This window comes from Mesocricetus auratus, unplaced genomic scaffold, assembly GCF_017639785.1.
Source record: "Mesocricetus auratus isolate SY011 unplaced genomic scaffold, BCM_Maur_2.0 Super-Scaffold_100007, whole genome shotgun sequence".
Lineage (NCBI taxonomy): Eukaryota > Metazoa > Chordata > Mammalia > Rodentia > Cricetidae > Mesocricetus > Mesocricetus auratus.
In genome coordinates, this window is record NW_024429191.1 from 34053398 (window position 1) to 34072639 (window position 19242).

At 42.0% G+C, this 19242-nt stretch overlaps 1 protein-coding gene across 3 annotated transcripts in view; it reads right to left on the reverse strand.

Moving 5' to 3' along the window:
* The window catches only part of Cdc42se2 (CDC42 small effector 2), a 76272-nt gene that overhangs the window by 21166 nt on the left and 35864 nt on the right, over positions 1 to 19242 (reverse strand). For all 3 annotated transcript variants that reach the window (XM_040748666.1, XM_040748668.1, XM_040748667.1), the window contains one exon: positions 9232 to 9521. In XM_040748666.1, coding sequence (XP_040604600.1) covers positions 9232 to 9285 — 54 coding nt within the window. In that variant the 5' untranslated portion in view covers positions 9286 to 9521. The remainder of the gene's footprint in view (positions 1 to 9231; positions 9522 to 19242) is intronic.

Sequence of the window (19242 nt, forward strand, 5' to 3'; positions counted from 1 at the left end):
GGTGGTTCTTTGAGAAAATCAACAAGATAGACAAACCTTTGTCCAAACTTACCAAACAGCAGAGAGGGAACACGCAAATTAACAAAATCAGAAATGAAAAGGGGGACATAACAACAGACTCTGAGGAAATCCAGAGAATCATTAGGTCATACTTTGAAAGCCTGTACTCCACAAAATTCGAAAATTTAAAGGAAATGGATGACTTCCTGGACAGCTATCATTTGCCAAAACTAAATCAAGAACAGATAAGCAACTTAAATAGATCTATAACCCCTATGGAAATAGAAACTGTCATCAAAAGTCTCCCAACCAAAAAAAGTCCAGGTCCAGATGGCCTCAGTGCAGAATTCTACCAGAAATTCAAAGAACAGCTTATACCAATTCTTCTCAAAGTGTTCCACACAATAGAAGCAGAAGGGTCTTTGCCAAACTCTTTCTATGAGGCTTCAATAACCTTGATCCCCAAGCCACACAAAGATACAACTAAGAAAGAGAACTTCAGACCAATATCCCTCATGAACATTGATGCAAAAATACTCAATAAAATACTGGCAAATCAGATCCAAGAACACATCAAAACAATCATTCACCACGATCAAGTAGGTTTCATCCCAGGGATGCAGGGATGGTTCAACATACGAAAATCCATCAACGTAATCCACCATATAAACAAGCTGAAAAACAAAAATCACATGATCATCTCACTAGATGCTGAAAAAGCCTTTGACAAAATCCAACACCCCTTCATGATAAAGGTCTTGGAGAGATCTGGGATAACAGGGACATACTTAAACATAATAAAAGCTATATACAGTAAACCAACAGCCAACATCAAACTAAATGGACAGAACCTCAACGCAATTCCTCTAAAATCAGGAACAAAACAAGGCTGTCCACTCTCTCCATACCTTTTCAACATGGTACTTGAAGTTCTAGCTATTGTCATACGACAACAAAGGGGGATCAAGGGGATACAAATTGGGAAGGAAGAAGTCAAACTTTCACTGTTTGCAGACGATATGATAGCTTACATCAATGACCCAAAGAACTCTGCCAGGGAACTCTTACAGCTGATTAACACCTTCAGCAAAGTGGCAGGCTACAAGATCAACTCAAGAAAATCAGTAGCCCTACTATATACAGATGAAAGAGAAATCAGAGAAACATCACCCTTTACAATTGCCACAAACAACATAAAATACCTTGAGGTAATGCTAACCAAACAAGTGAAAGACCTGTATCATAAGAACTTTGAATCTTTAAAGAAAGAAATTAAAGAAGCCCTCAGAAAATGGAAAGATCTCCCATGCTCTTGGATAGATAGGATCAATGTAGTAAAAATGGCAATCCTGCCAAAAGCAATCTACAGATTCAATGCAATCCCCATTAAAATCCCAGCACAATTCTTCACAGACCTTGAAAGAACAATAATCAATTTTGTATGGAAAAACAAAAGACCCAGGATAGCCAAAACAACCCTGTTCAACAAGGCAACGTCCGGAGGCATCACCATCCCTGACCTCAAGCTCTATTACAGAGCTATAGTCCTGAAAACAGCTTGGTATTGGCACAAAAATAGACAGGTAGACCAATGGAATCGAATTGAAAACCCAGGCATTAACCCACACACGTACGAACATCTGATCTTTGACAAAGAAGCTAAAAATATACAATGGAATAAAGAAAGCATCTTCAACAAATGGTGCTGGCATAATTGGAGACTGGCATGTAGAAGAATGCGGATCAATCCATGTTTATCGCCATGAACAAAAAGTCCAAATGGATCAAAGACCTCAACATAAATCCAGCCACACTGAACCTCTTAGAAGAGAAAGTGGGTGGTACCCTTGAACGAATTGGTACAGGAGACAGCTTCCTGAACATAACACAGTAGCACAGACAGTGAGATCAACAATTAATAAATGGGACCTACTGAAACTGAGAAGCTTCTGTAAGGCAAAGGACACAGTCAGCAAGACAAAAAGGCAGCCCACAGAATGGGAAAAAATATTCACTAATCCCACATCTGACAGAGGGTTGATCTCCAAGATTTACAAAGAACTCAAGAAGCAAGTCTCCAAAACACCAAAGGACCCTATTAAAAAGTGGGCTGCAGAACTAAATAGAGAGTTTTCAATAGAGGAGTCTAAAATGGCTGAGAGGCACTTGAGAAAGTGCTCAACATCCTTAGCCATCCGGGAAATGCAAATCAAAACAACTCTGAGATACCATCTCACTCCTGTCAGAATGGCTAAAATCAAAAACACCAATGACAATTTATGCTGGAGAGGATGTGGTGAAAGGGGGACACTCCTCCATTGCTGGTGGGAGTGCCAACTGGTTCAGCCACTTTGGAAATCAGTATGGAGATTCCTCAGAAAAATGGGAATAAACCTACCACAAGACCCAGCAACTCCACTCTTAGGCATATATCCAAAAGATGCCCATTCATACAACAAAGATGTCTGTTCCACTATGTTCATAGCAGCTTTATTTGTAATAGCCAGAACTTGGAAGCAACCGAGATGTCCCTCAACCGAAGAGTGGAGAGAGAAAATGTGGTACATCTACACAATGGAGTACTATTCAGCAGAAAAAAATAATGGAATCATGAGATTCGCAGGCAAATGGATGACACTAGAAGAAACCATCCTGAGTGAGGTAACCCAGTCACAAAAAGAGAAACATGGCATGTACTCTCTCATATATGGATTTTAGACATAGATCTGGGGAGTGCCAGCCTACAATCCTATGGCCAGAGAGTCTGGGAAATAGAAACTTCTTTTAGTGGCTGAGCGAAGAAGAGGCAGACTCCCTTGGTTAAGTACTGAGCTGAACTCAAGAAAGCCAGTAACAGAGAGGGAGGACTGATGATCAAAGGGATTAAGACTGGGCTGGTTTAACCCCCAGAAACAGCTGACCAGACAAAGGTTAACTCTTGAATCCCAGGCATCAGCCTGGGAATCCAGCATGGGACTGATCAAGGCCCCCTGAATCTGGGTGTCAGTGAGGAGGCCTAGGGAATCTATTGAGCCTTGGGCAGCAGATCAGTACCCATCCCAAGTATACACACGGACTTTGGACTCCCATAGAACAATGTGAGGTGCACTCTCACCCAGAACTCTTGGGGAAGGGTCTAGGCCCTGCCCTATATGAAATGACAGACTATGGACACCCCCATGGAGGGCCTCACCCTCCCTGGGGGAATGAGGGGATAACGGGGGGGGGGTTTGGGGGGAGGGCACGGGAGGAGGGGAGGGAATGGGAGAGGGACCTGGAACTGACTTGTGAAGCAACCTTGTTTCTTATCTAAATTTAAACTGGAAAATAAAATAAAAAAAAAGAAATTAAGAAAGGGCTGGCTGAGTAGCTGGGTGATGATGGCACACACTTTTGATCCCAACACTCTGGAAGCAGAGGCAGGTAGATCTCTCTTAAGTTTGAGGCCAGCAAAGTCTACAAAATGAGTTCCAGGACATCCAGGGCTACACAAAGAAACCCTGTCTTGAAAAAATGGGAGGGAGGGAGAGCGGGCTGGCGGGCAGGCTGGACGGTGGTGGTACATGCCTTTAACTCCATCACAGGCTGACAGATCCTAGTCTACATAGCTAGTTCCAAGACAGCCAGAACTACACAGAGAAAATCTGTCTCAAAAAAAAAAAAAAACCTAAAAAATTAAAGAAAAGGGGGGAGGGTGAGAAATAGAGGAAAGCTTAACCTCATTAGCAATCAATAAAAACAAGGAGAGACAACTGTAAGAACAATTTCATTTTACCCATTAGACTATTAAACTAAAGTAAAAACATCATTAATGAAGATTCTGTGACAGCCAAACTAGCCAGCATGCTACAGGAGCTATGGGTATCAGAGTCATTTGTCACTGTCCTGTGAGACTGACTGTGCGATACCCTACAGCTCAGATTCCAACACACTAAAGGGCAAGTACATACAGACAGGACAAGAGCCAGAAGCTCAACCAAGAGCAAAGTGTAAGACACCCTGTCCACCTACAAGACACCTATTCCATGCTGGCTACCCCTGGCACTGCTGAGCACTGCTGAAACTATAATTCTACACACTCACGAAATCAGAGAGGATTTGACTCTGTATTTTAAATACTAATGCATTGAACTGTTTAGTTTTGTTTTGCTTTGTTTTTAGCTGTAACCTTGAGGTACGTATAAATTACAACCGCAAGATAGCTAGCTGTAAGAATAGGGGAGCGGAGGTAGAGAGACCCCAATCTGAACTGGATCAGATCACTTTAAGAAAAGCACTAAAGGGTGAGACAGCAGCTGGTATCTACAAGCCAAATATTTAGGAAGCTGAAGCAGAAGGTTCAGTGCAACTTCTGGGCAAGTCACAACAGCACTGCAGGCTAGCCAAGGCCACACTGATGGGTTCTCTATTGTAAATTAAGGGCTTTCCGCTCCCTCTGACTCTTGCTCCCCATCTTCTATCTCATCTGCACCTAGCTCTCCAACAACTCCTAGTGGGTTAAGAGTACAAGTAACATGATGAATACCCATCTGTGCTCAGTTTTTTCAAGAGGCTTCCTAATTCCTCAAGGACCTGTGAATGAAGACAATGTCACACTTTCTCTGTACTTCAATTTTAACGTCTGTACAAGAAATACATCCTACAGGAAACACTTGCATTGGTCAGCTCTCTGTTTCTGACTTAAAAAGAGGAAAGGTCTATTTTGGCTCAGCCTTGGAGGCTTCTGCACAGGGTTGCTTGTTCCATCACAGCAGGAGCACAAAGCACAGAAGCTGCCCTCTCTAGAGGAAAGAAGAGACCTTCTGAAGGCATCCTGCAGACTCTATTCCAGTGAGGTCTGACCTGAGGGCTCCCGCACCGCCCAGAGCTGAGAACAAGCCTTTAGCTGCAGATCCAAACTTGCTGGTGCACACAGCACTGTGGCCACTCAGGAGGCAGGCAGTTTTCAGTCTACCCTAAGTCTTTATGATTTCGGGTTCAATTGCACAATTATATTTAGTCAGTCCTCTTCAATGCCCTTCTAAATGACAGGGACATCACCCATCTTAATTGATACGGAAATTTTTTTAAGTAAATTGTGTTTTGAGACAATTATAATTATGGTTTTGTGTGAGAGAATGAAGAACAAGCACTTCTGTTTTCAGTGAAGTCTGAGTGCCTCAGCAGCCACTCTGCTGCCCCACATGGCTCCCTGAAATCACAGATGCTCTCAGCTCATGCCTTCCAGCTGCTCCACGAGACCCTGCTTCTCTGCAGCTGCACTAAAGACAGAATACCCGGAGTTCAGCAGTCCATCACAACAACCCATTTCTCCAACCAACTCTCTTGCTTCATGCCCGGCGGCAGGTCTAGCAGTCATTTGCAGCCTCCTCTCACTTTGTATCATGGGTTTAAACTGAACATCAAAGCAAAATGTAGCAGAAAAATAGGCAATACACTGCACACTCAACTCCAGACAGCTGAGGAAATGCTCTTTGACTGAAGTCCGCCTCATGGGTACAGGCACAGCTTACTCCCCTAGGTCCTTGCTTCTCACCTTCTTAGAGGCCTTCTCCAGACTTATTTAAATACATGTCCCTGTTTCTCCTATATTCCTTTCTTCTTTACCAGCTTTCCTTTCCCACAAAGCAATTCTCACCACATGATATCATAAGTACTTATCTACAGAGCAAATATTTCTGCCACCAGAGTAAGCCCTCGAGAGCAGAAATGTCTGTTCACTGTTGTACCATCAGTACTTGGCTCGTTCAGAAATTCCTAGATGCTGTTAAGGCACTAACACATGGAAACTGAACAAGCCACATCATTGTCATGTGGGGAGATATGAAAGGGAAGGCATGCAGTGTAAACATGTGGGAGTTCCCTAAGAATCCATGTGACACCTGTACAACAGCTGAAAAACCCAGTTCCCTTGAGAGCTACTCATAGAACTTTTAAACTGAGTCTCAAGATGTAAGCACTCAACTAAAGAACCCCTGCACTACCTAGTGGCATCCGTGGCATTTGCACCACAGCTGGAAACACTGGGGCTCTTTATTACGCACTGCACTCACTGTGTTAACACTGCTTCCTGTTTTCTGTCCTGTGTGACGTTCGTCCCTCCGCACTCATGGAATGTGTAAACGCAGGGTGATAAAGGAGTGGGGGAGCTGGCATGTGGCGCTGTATCCTAGCAAACAGTTGAGAAAGTTCTAAGAGGTGACCAAAGCAACCTTCAGAGAAGACTCTCGACACTGGCTACATCAACAGAAAACACACAGTTCTATGAACTTTAGAAGGATGTAAGATTAGGATTGTGCTCGTTAAGTGTGTGCTTGAAGCCAGCAGCAAAGTATTCTTCGACTATGATGACCACGCAGCCTGTTGTATATGTTTTCTCAGAAAGTGAAGGTAGTTAAGGATTTCTGTGGAATAGTTCACATAGATACATAACTGACATGCCAAATGTTACAAACAGTCTACCTCTTATAACTCCCAAGGCCTAGGCTCAAACAGTATGCTCATTGGTTAAGGTGCTTGCCATGAAACTGTGAGGACTGGAGTTTGGATCCCAAGCACCCCGTCCGGGGAGGGGGGGGCGGCATGGCAGCCCACCTGTACTTCTAGCTTCGAAAGGCAGAAACAAGGCACCACTCCAGAACAAGCTGGTTGGGGAGACTAGCTGTGTGTCAGTAAGCTCTGGGTTTAACTGACAGACCCTGCCTCTAATTACGGTGGAAAAACAACTGAGGATAACTCTTGACATCAACCTTGGGCCTCCACATGCACACATATACACAGTTCTGGCCAGCCTGGAACTTGCTACATAAGCCAGCCTGGTCTATAGAGCTAGGTCCATGGCAGTAAGGGCTATGCAAAAACAAACCTTGTCTCGGAAAACAAAAAAATAAAAAAAAAAAATTTAAAAAAGGAAAGAAAGAACACAGGGCAGAAGGATGCAGAGAAGTGCTGAGAAATGCAGTCTTCCGTATATGACAAGGCCAGAGCACCCATCAATTCACTGCAGCTGTCATTACCTGCCCAAGGTAAAGCCAACAGAATCAGTCAGCATTCCAGGAGGCAGCACTAAGTGACCCCCCCCCCAAAAAAGACATGAAGAGGTGAAAGGAGCAGAAAAGGTTTGAGACAGAACACTGTCTACATGTATTTATCAGCCAAAGAATAAACAGAAGACATTCTGTTTTAACAAAGATTCCAGGAAGAGAAAATAACTAGCTATCAGAAAATAAAGAACTCAGTATGCATGCAGGAGCTGACTGACTCAGTGGGTGAAGGTCTGTCACCAAGGGTAACGATTTGAGTTTGATCTCTGGAACCCACGTGGTGGAAGTAAAGAACTGACTTCCAAAAGTTGTCTCTGACCCCCACTTGAGCAGTAAGGCATGCCCTCCCCCTCACACAAAACAGTTGTTTTATTTTGTTATATATAATTAAAAGCTTTGAAAAATAAGGTAGTATTCAGAAATATTTAGTACATAAACATGTACTAAGTTACTATTAAACTCATTTCAGCGTTTCAGACTGCATTTGTGTATTACAAAGCTAACATATACAATTGTTAAAGTCTTAAGGTTCATAAAATATCTAGAACAAATGAACAGAAAATATACAAACTTAGTAACAAAATCCACTTCTCAACACAATTACTTAAAACTCTAAAGATGTCAATTTTCATGCAATTAGAACCTTCAACTCAGGTAATCTTTAAATGCCTACTCAGACTACTAACTATTAACTTAATGAAAAAATATAATCATCATCATCCTTGCACAGTTATAAAGTTGAATAAAAACAAAACTTATGTTGGGTGTTGGTGGTGCACGCCTTTAATCCCAGCACTTGGAAGGCAGATCTCTGAGTTAGAGGCCAACCTGGTCTACAGAGCGAGTTTCAGGATAGGCTCCAAAACAACACAGAGAAACCCTGTTTTGAAAAAAAAAAAAACCAACAACAACAAAAAAAATTTATTTGTTCAGCCAACCAGCTGGCATGTATAAACACATTCCCCAAGGCAATACTAGGTCCTGAAGACACGAAGGAACATAATCCAGCCTCTACACCATTCAGAATGGGTACCGAGAGCCATGGTACAGCACCCTATAACAGTCTCCTGAGAATCACAGGCTGTGGGTCACCCTAGACAGCAAGACTCTGTCTCCAAACCAAAACCCTGCACCACTGAGCTGCATCCCCAACCTGTGCATAAACGTTAAGAGGCACAAAAATAGGGCTGTGTCTTAGGGTTTCTATTCTACAACACGACCATAAGCAACGCTGGGAGAAAAGGGTTATTATTTGCTTACACTTTCACATCACAGTCCACCACTGAAGGAATGAAGGGCTAAGAACTTAAGCAGGCAGGAGCTGATGCAGAGCCATGGAGGGGTGCTGCTTACTGCCTTGCTACCCATGGCTAGCTCAGTCTGCTTTCTAATAACCCCCAGAACCACCAGCCCAGGGGTGGCACCAACAACCACAGTGGGCTGAGCCCTCCTCCACAATTAAGACACTACCACACAGGCTTGCCTACAGTCCAGTCTTATGGAGGCAATTTCTCAGTTGAAGTTCCTTCCACTCAAAGGACTCCAGCTTGTATCAAGCTGACATAAGTCAGGCAGCACGGATTGTATGAAGAAATCACCCAGTGCCACCTAACACCTGTGTGAGTTGTGACCCTGCCACAACTGCAAACAAGAGCGGGGAGGAAATTAGTGAGCGGAGAAGAGCTTTCAGGGGCCTGGCTGCCATACCTTCCCAGCACCAATCTAATAGTTGATATGGTACTTAACACAGGCCTCCTCCCGTTCCTGCATCTGTCAGTGCTGTGAAATGCCACCCTCTCAGAGATACACGATGGGGCTTACAGCAGCTCCATGCAGCTCTAACTGCTCTGAAATTCATCTCAAACCCCAAATGCTGGAGTTAAAGGCGTACACCACACCAGGCTTCCTAACACAGTTCTTGACGCCTACTATTTCCTTAAGATATATAAGCATGGACCAGTCCTAAACTTGCTTTGCAGATCAGGCTGGCCTCACACTTACAGTGTTCCTCCACTTTTGCTGACTGGAGTGCTGGATTATAGGTGTATGCCACCAAGCTCAGGAGCCTTTTTTTTTTTTCCTGACAGATGCTCAGAGTCCCAACTCTGAGCTATTCTCTGTGACAGTCCTACAACCATAGTTTTCAGTTTGACACAACAGCCCCCATCCAAATCAAAGAAATACTTACAGGCTGAGGCTGCTCTGCAATACAGCAGTTGAAACACAACCAGAATTCACTCATGCTTTCACTCCAAGGCCTGAGCAAGCACCACCAAGGCTCCAAGGCTCCAGGCAGGGAGCTCCACAGCGTCTACCCTCAAAGTGAGGAATGGCCGTCAAAATAATTTTATTTCACTGGGTGTCTATCCTTGGAGTCTCGGGTCGATTAAAAGGAAAGTATGATTGCTTCTTTTCTGTTTCCAGTTCCAAGTCAGTGGGGAGGAAAAGAACCACTTTGATCCAGAGCCTGGAGCAGGTCTAGGAAGAGGAGGAAATGCAAGTGAGTCAACTGCACTATCCTTGCAATCATTTATCTTTTAAATCTGTAACCAAATAAGAGTGACTATTACCCAAAAAAGCAAATACTGAAAGTCAACAACTTCACAAACCCATTGACTTAATGAATTATTATTCTGAGTTATGACTTGACAATGAAGGATCAATGTTGTAATAGTGAACATGGAATAGAGTCTGTAACTATAAACTATGAATTAGTTTAATAAGCATTTTATTTAAAAGTAACTGGTTAAAACATAATAGTTGCCATTATTAAGATTGATACCATTTTCCTGTTTCAATCGAGTCCTTTGTTCTCAGACAACCCACAGTAACTATGATTAACGAACTCTAGGAAAAGCAGGTACAGCATACTAGAAACCTTCAAGTGACCATCCATCCATCCACAGCCTAGAAACATACACAGAAACTGAATGTATTCTGTTGGCTTTCCTTCTGTGGATTCAGCTGTTGGGAGCCCTCCTCCACCCAAATAACTAGCATTGAGTGGAAACAACAAACATCTCACAAGCAATCCCTGTCAGGCATGGACTGACTGCTGACTTCCAGCTGCTGAACTGCTGACTTGCTGACAGTCTAGAAAAGCAAAGCAGGGAGAGCCAGGAAGGTTCCAGTCATTCTTCAGACCAGTGTCACCTACACACAAGTTTGCTGTGGTAAGGCTCATACTCTTGGCAACCTACTGTGCACATTAACTGAAGATACCTGATACTGGATGCACAAGTTGCAAACCAAGGAAGTCTTAGCAGTCAGTCAACCACGACTAAGACAGTGGTGAGACTCTAAGATAAGCAGCAGCATGGGTGGTAAAGATGGTTCACAGAGGCCTCAGAGCAACTATAACCACAGGGTTTCTCTGTGGCTTTGGAGCCTGTTCTGACACTTGCTCTGTAGACCAGACTAGCCTCAAACTCACAGAGATCCACCTGCCTCTGCCTCTGCCTCCCGAGTGCTGGGATTAAAGACACGTGCCACCAATGCTCAGCTGTATTTTTGACTTTACAGACTGCATACATGTATTACAGCATCCTGTGGGGAGACACACCCAAATGCACACATATGTACTTCTTTTTTTACATTGAGAGAGAGAGAGAGAGAGAGAGAGAGAGAGAGAGAGAGAGAGAGAGAGAGAGAGAGAGAGAGAGTGCATACTTTGATAACTTTTGATACTTTGGTTCTTGTGTGTGTTGGTTAGAGGATAATTTTCAGGAATGAAATCTACTATGTGTTTGATCCAAGTCAAGTCCTTGGGTTTGACAGCCAATTAATTCCTTCCCTACTACTATCTTGTCAGCGTTAAGTGTGGCCTTTTTTGCTTATTTAGCTTTTAATTTTTTAAAAAGTATCCATTGGATATTGTGAATTTAACTCATTGTATATTCCTTATAACACGATTGAGCAGAATAAGTCAAAGAGTTCCTTTGATCTAGTTAAATCTCAATATTTCTCAGGGTTTTTTGTTTTTGTTTTGTTTTTTTTCCCTCAAGATAGGGTTTCTCTGTGGCTTTGGAGTCTGTCCTGGAACTAGCTCTTGTAGAACAGCGCTGGTCTCGAACTCACAGAGATCTGCCTGCCTCTGCCTCCCCAGTGCTGGGATTAAAGGCTTGCGCCACCACTGACCGGCAGTATTTTTCAGTTCTGAAGACAAACATCTTTACTTGTCTCTAGACATGGGTGAATTAAGGAGTGTTTGTTTCAACTCTGTATTTTAATTATAGCAGAACTATCAATTTCTCTTCTTTGTTTTTCCTTGACTGTTTGCTTACTGCATGAACTGTTCTTTTTTAAGGCATGTTAGGCTTACCTCTGGACTGCAAAGTAAGGTTTAGTTTTGTATGCTCTGCAGCTAATCAGGTCTATGTCTTGAACACACTTACTACAAAAGTGGCCACAGTGTCTGTCTGAGCAGGGTTAGAGTCTTCCTGCTTTGAAGAAAACAAAGAGAGGAATTTTTTTTAAATGTGTCTGGTTAGGGTAAAGGATACTTAACCCCTGATATATAAAATAATACTTTTTAAAGTAGTCACGTTGGCAGGAAGGGATAAAGGAGAATTTTGTGTTGTATTTACATAATACAATTTTAGAAGGGCAGAATTTTAATTTAGTTAGTCTCCATGGTTCTGTGGACTGATGAGATAATGATTTACAGACGGCAGTGCTTATCAATTTATGAGGCTTCTTTTTCTTTTTTTGGTTTTTTGAGATAGTGTTTCTCTGTGTAACAACTTTGGCTGTCCTGTAACTCTCTTTGTAGACCAGGCTGGCCTTGAACTCACAGAGATCCTCCTGCCACTGCTTCCTGAGTGCTGGGATTAAAGGTGTGCGCCGCCACCACCTGGCTCCACATTCTTTTTAAATTTTCTTTTTCTTGCAAACTGCCTTCACCTACTGGTTCCACTGATTGCCTCTCTGCCTTCTGTGGTCTGATCACCATTTCTCAGTGCCAGTTCCATCTTGGAGGCCCTATGATGCCACATTTAATAGTTCCTCCTCTCTCTTGTTCTGGTAATAGCCAGATGACCTTAGTAAACTCAAAAACAAACCAAATCTATATCCTTAAACACTGATTATTTCTTTAAGGTAACAACTCTGAGATTCTCTTCTAGCTTTCTGGAATGGTCATGAGCACAGCGTCATGGCTAGTCACCTTACTACTGTACGAGGGCACACCAAAACTACCATCCCTAACTGTAACTTAGTACCCAGTGATTCAGCATAGCTCCAAACAGGTTTAACTGCCCTTGGATCCAAGGCCTCCACCAGTAAGAAGTCACCTTGAAATGGAACCTCCAGTAGCCAGTGCATGGAGAGAGCTAACCTTTGTGGAAACACCCCCACTGCTCACCATGGTGCAGCCACACAGACACGAGGCCACTCTAGCATTTTCACATCTGTTATTTGGTTTAGTCCACACATGTCACAGTTTCTCATTTATATGCAAACAGCTAGAATCTACCTCCAAATATTAATTTCACATTTAAAGCAACTGTGTTTTGCCTTTATTTGCTCGTTTTTCACTGCTGCTCTGTTTAACATGCAGATTCTTTACCATTCATACTAACTGCCTACCAACCTACATTTCTCCAAATTCAAATTTTCTTCAAATTTCAATAAAGCTATTTCTTTTCATTCCCATATACTACTTTAAGAATTCACAATACTGAGTAGGAATGATAGCACACACCTTTAATCCCAGCAATCAGGAGGCTGAGGCAGGTGCATTTCTGTGAGTTCCAAGTCATGGGGGATGAGAAGGGGAAGGAAAAAATTCACAATGCTTTTGCTCAAGAACAACTGATCAAAACACAATAATTTATGAACTATGTATTTGTATAACACAATAAACCGGCTGAAATGTATTTGCCAACCAAGAGATGTTTGCAATCCCACAGATTTTTTATTTGTTAAGTAAACAATGGACCTTACGATGTTTCCTAAGATGGATGCCTTGGGAAACATCCATCTTGCTTTCCCCATCAAACTGCATTTTCAGATTTCAGGTGTATAAATCTCAAATATTTATATACAAATATCCTCAAAGAATACTGAATCTGTTGCAAAAAATTCAACATTGCTACTATACTAATAGTCACTTTCATTTGAGCTGAAACTTGCTTAAAATATATTCATTTTCAAAATCTTGCACTTTTAAAGCCAAGTATTGTCATAATGAAGGCAAGAGGATCAGGAGTTCAAGGTCACCTTCAGCTAAAAGGAGGTTTGAGGCCAGTCTGGACTATATGAAACTCCTCAACAAAATACAAACCAAAACAAACCCCTTACACTTAATAAAAAAAAAAAAAAACTATGCCCAGGGAGCAGCATTCTAACAGCAACACAGATCAGCACATTCCACACATAAGTCAACATCAGACTGGCCTACAGCATAAGAGGCTTCTCCTAAAACCTCATCTTAGAGAAGGAGTAACTGTATACAGTTCAGGAACAGGGCACACTCAGTTTGCATAGCCCTGAACCAAAGTTCAGCATTTAGACTTTGAAACAAAGTTATGTGGCATGTGCTGTGTTTAAAGCCAAGTTTAGATACTGTTGGTGCGGAATGACATTCCTCTAGCTATCCAAAGACTTTCAGAAGTTTAAGTATTTCAGTAATTTTAGAAATGCCAGTATGGAGAAGTGACAGGCCCTAGCACCCATTGGTTTTCTGTTATAAAACAGATGATATATTTCAGTTTCCAGATCTAAAATGAGAGCTAAATTAGATGCTATATATACAGGCACTGCATACTGCACGTTCTTAGTTGTTATCAAATTTTTAAATGGCAAATACAAGAATAAAGCAAGAATAATAGCTTTGTTTTTTTTTTCAAGATGGGATGGTACTGTGTTGCCCAGATTAGTTCTGACTTCCTAACCTCAAGTATTCTCCAGCCTCAGCCTCCTAGATAGCTCAGACCACAAGCTGTCTTATTGTAAATTAAAAAACAGCTCAGAAGTCTATCAAGAAGAAAAACAATTTTTTAAAAAGATTTATTTCAGTTTTATGTGTCTGTGTTGGGGCATGTGCATACCTGTGCAAATATCCGAGGAAGCCAGAAGAGAGTGTCAGATACCCTAGCTCCCATGTTATGGGGTGGGGGGGTGAAAGTTTATAAGCACCTGATGTGGGCACTGGGAACAGAACTCAGGTCTTCTGCAAGGACTATATACACCCTTAGCCACTGAGCCATCTCTCTAGCCCCAAGGGTTAAAATGAATGAAAATGGCATATTCATACAAAAGAACAGTGAATCACAGCTTTATAGATAGGATGGTTCTTATATAAAACATCACACAGAGAACAATTGCCACAAATTTCAAAAACAGTTTAAACACTTTGTTTCTAGAAAAGCAAAACTAGGTCAAAGTAAAATTCTTAACAGCCAGGAGGGCACCCCAGGGCAGAATTCCAAACGGGAAAAGCCTCATACAAACTCCTGGAACGCTGACAATGTTCTACACTCCCTCCCCCAGCTAGGCTGGAATGAAAGTCAGGCAAGCACTCTACCATCAGCTACAACCCCAGCCCTGCTCCAGCTCTTAAACCTGGGTGGTAGCTACAAAAATATTTGTTAAACAGTATACTTCTGTACCACACAGGTGTCTACATATTTAGAGATTTATATTTTAATTTTAAAATATTTGTTATGTGTATAGGTATTTTGCCTGAATGTGTGTGTATACGCCATGTGCATGCCTAGTACCAACAGAGTTTGGGAAAGGGAACCAGATCCCTTGGAACTAGTTACAAACGGTTGCAAGCTGCCATGTGGGTGCTGGAAACTGAACCTGGGTCCTCTAGAAAGAGCAGTAAATACTCTTTAACCACTGAAGCATCTCTCAAGTCCCTCTTCCTCTCCTCTTTCCTGTGTCTGAGATGTGCCTGGTGCCCACGGAGACCAGAAGAAAGCTCCAGATTCCTTGGGGCTGAAGTTACAGTTGTAAGCTACTAGATATGGCTGCTAGACCATACTCAAGTCCTCTCTGAGAACACCAAGCATTCTTACCCATTAAGCCACCTATCTAGTTCTACATCTTTTTAAATGTTCAAAAGTTTCAGTAAGATATAAGTAACAACAGTGAATGCTAATAATTAGCAGTTGGCCACAATGAGCCAATAAGGATCAGGAATGAAAATATAGAGAATCAACTAAAAATAAATACCTTTAATAGTGACATTGAAGGATTGGGTAAAATTAGAGAAGGGTGTCTAAATTCTACCAAATGCCAAAGTTGTTTCCTACACAATCACAAAATTGTTAATCAATGACAGGTGTAATTTATCAATACAGTTATTCACAACAAAATGAACACTAACTGTTCCATACTAGTTTTGTTTTCAGATTTTTTTCATTATGTATGTGGGTGAGTGGGGACGCATGCTGTGTGGATGTGCATGTAGAGGTCAGAGGGCAAGCTCAGGAGCCATTTCTCAGGTGCTATCTACTTTTTTGTGTGTGTTACAGGGTCTCAAACTGGCCTGGAATTTCCCTGGACTAGGCTGGTGCCACCATGCCACATATATATTTAAGGTTTACTTATTTTGTGTGTAAGTGGTTTACTTATTTTATGTGTAAGTATTTTACTTGAATGTATGTGTGTGAGCATTATATGCCAGCCTGGTAACCACAGAGGCAAGAAAAGGGCATTGGATCCTCTGGGGTTGGAGTTACAAATGGTTGTAAGCCTCCATATGTGCTGAGAAATGAACTTTAGTCCTCCAGGAGAACAAAATGTTCTTAACTCCTAAGCCCTCTCTCCAGACCATATTTTTAATGTGGGTTCTGGGAATCAAACTTGGGTCCTCATGCTTGGACAGTAAACACTCCGTTGATGGAGCCATCTCCCCAGTTCCTTGCTTTCAGTCTTGAGAAAGGGTCTTGCATGACCCAAGTGCCGCTAACATCACTAAATATGGCTTGGAGCTTCTGATACCCTTCCTATATGCTAAGATTTCAAGAACAGCAACCATGCACAGCTTGAAATGATTGTGTGAAACTGGTTTGTGACATCTCTTGGGGGAGTTTCAAATTGTTAACAGATCTACTTCTGTGTGTCCATCACTTTTGCAAACTTGTTTTATCACTTTACCCTCCCACCAATCATGTGTGAGGATCCACTGCTTCACATCCTGCCCACTACTCTCTATGGTCAACATTCATCTCAGTCATTATGGTGTAAAATAGTGTCCCTCTGTTTTTAATTTGCACTTTCCTGGTAACTAATTAGTATTAATGATATTTCTTTTTATAAAAGATTTTATTGGGCTGGAGAGATAGCTCATAGGTTAAGAGCACTGGCTGCTCTTCCAGAGGTCCTGAGTTCAATTCCCGGAAACCAAGTAAAAAAAGATTTTATTATCTTTGTTTATGTGTATGTATCCACATAGGTGAATGCCAGGTTATGTGCAAGTATCGATCCCTTAGATCTAGAGTTACATATGAGAACCAAATTTGAGCCATCTCTCCAGATTTCCAATGACTTGGGTGTTGGGGGTTTTGTTTTGTTTTTTTTGTTTGTTTGTTTGGTTTGGTTTGGTTTGGTTGTTTCTCAAGACAGGGTTTCTTTGTATTTCTTTGGAGCCTGTCCTGGAACTTGCTCTGTGAACCAGGCTGGCCTCAAACTCAGAGATCTGCCTGCCTACCAATGACCATTTTTAAGTTTTAGTTTTGTTTTATTACTGTAATCTCAATTCTGTTTTAATTAAACCTAGTTCTTTACGTACTCAAGAACAAGTCCCCTGTGCACTACATATATGATTTTTTTCTGGTCTTCGTCTTTCGTGCCCATGTCTTTTGGAGAATTTAGCGAGCATGAACTCTGATGCACCAACTCTGTCTTTTATGATTTGTGTTCTGCCTCAGGAATTTCAGGACTCTCTTCAAAGTCACAAAGACTCTACTTATTCTAGAACTCTCAGGTTTAATTTTGTATCTATAATCCAATATGTGGCCTGTTTGTCCACCCTGCACCTCCGTCCCCACTAAAGTTAAGACCTGCAGTTGGGAATAGAAGGGCCCTGGTTTCATTCAATTTCTAGGCTCCTTCTATTTTCACATATACTTTAGAAATTAGTCTGTTACTGCAAAGTTTGACTGTTTCCTTTTAGCTGTTTTGTGAATTAATCATGACTTGCTGCTTGTTTTTCCTGTGTTCCCTAAAGAGTAGTTTGCATTTACTACTGTTTAGATAGCCACAAGGTAAAATGCCTAAGTTCAAGTATAAATGTTCATTTAATTCCTTGGCTTAGAATTATTACACCACATGGACAGGATACATCCATTCATACTGAGCACTGGCATACAGAGGAAAGGTTAGGAAGGTAGTATGGAATGATGGTTTAAAATTATAACTGCTGGCCATGGGCACATGCCTGTAGTGGAGGACAGTCTGGGCTACACATCAAGATGTCACAAACAATTTACTTAAAGATGCAGAATACTTGACCTTTGTACATCCTGTTTTGCTGTTCTAGAAATGGATTCACATTAGTGTCTACCTCCTTAATGAGGATTCAATGAGTAAATATAAACTGCCTAGAAATGTGCTTTGGAATTTTACAGAGCAGTGTGCATCTGCCAACTCTCCTATGTAACTGGTTTTCGTTACCATTGCAATGTCACTATTGTTGCCCTAGTTATCATTTCTTCTTTCTCTTCACAGACACAGGCCTCATAAGTGCTAACCTGAGCAACATGTAGAAAAGATTTTTCTAGTCAGGCTCCCCAACTGGTATCAAGGAACAGAAAAGAAAAAAAAAAACAATTAAATTAACTCTTCCCAAAATATTCACTAATCCCACATCTGACAGAGGGTTGATCTCCAAGATTTACAAAGAACTCAAGAAGCAAGTCTCCAAAACACCAAAGGGCCCTATTAAAAAGTGGGCTGCAGAACTAAATAGAGAGTTTTCAATAGAGGAGTCTAAAATGGCTGAGAGGCACTTGAGAAAGTGCTCAACATCCTTAGCCATCCGGGAAATGCAAATCAAAACAACTCTGAGATACCATCTCACTCCTGTCAGAATGGCTAAAATCAAAAACACCAATGACAATTTATGCTGGAGAGGATGTGGTGAAAGGGGGACACTCCTCCATTGCTGGTGGGAGTGCCAACTGGTTCAGCCACTTTGGAAATCAGTATGGAGATTCCTCAGAAAAATGGGAATAAACCTACCACAAGACCCAGCAACTCCACTCTTAGGCATATATCCAAAAGATGCCCATTCATACAACAAAGATGTCTGTTCCACTATGTTCATAGCAGCTTTATTTGTAATAGCCAGAACTTGGAAGCAACCGAGATGTCCCTCAACCGAAGAGTGGAGAGAGAAAATGTGGTACATCTACACAATGGAGTACTATTCAGCAGAAAAAAATAATGGAATCATGAGATTCGCAGGCAAATGGATGACACTAGAAGAAACCATCCTGAGTGAGGTAACCCAGTCACAAAAAGAGAAACATGGCATGTACTCTCTCATATATGGATTTTAGACATAGATCTGGGGAGTGCCAGCCTACAATCCTATGGCCAGAGAGTCTGGGAAACAGAAACTTCTTTTAGTGGCTGAGCGAAGAAGAGGCAGACTCCCTTGGTTAAGTACTGAGCTGAACTCAAGAAAGCCAGTAACAGAGAGGAGGACTGATGATCAAAGGGATTAAGACTGGGCTGGTTTAACCCCCAGAAACAGCTGACCAGACAAAGGTTAACTCTTGAATCCCAGGCATCAGCCTGGGAATCCAGCATGGGACTGATCAAGGCCCCCTGAATCTGGGTGTCAGTGAGGAGGCCTAGGGAATCTATTGAGCCTTGGGCAGCAGATCAGTACCCATCCCAAGTATACACACGGACTTTGGACTCCCATAGAACAATGTGAGGTGCACTCTCACCCTGAACTCTTGGGGAAGGGTCTAGGCCCTGCCCTATATGAAATGACAGACTATGGACACCCCCATGGAGGGCCTCACCCTCCCTGGGGGAATGAGGGGATAACAGGTGGGTGGGGGTGGGGGGGGAGGGCACGGGAGGAGGGGAGGGAATGGGAGAGGGACCTGGAACTGACTTGTGAAGCAACCTTGTTTCTTATCTAAATTTAAACTGGAAAATAAAATAAAAAAAAATTAACTCTTCCCTTTTATAGCAATGTCCTAATTATTCTCCAAAATAGTTTGAATGTAAA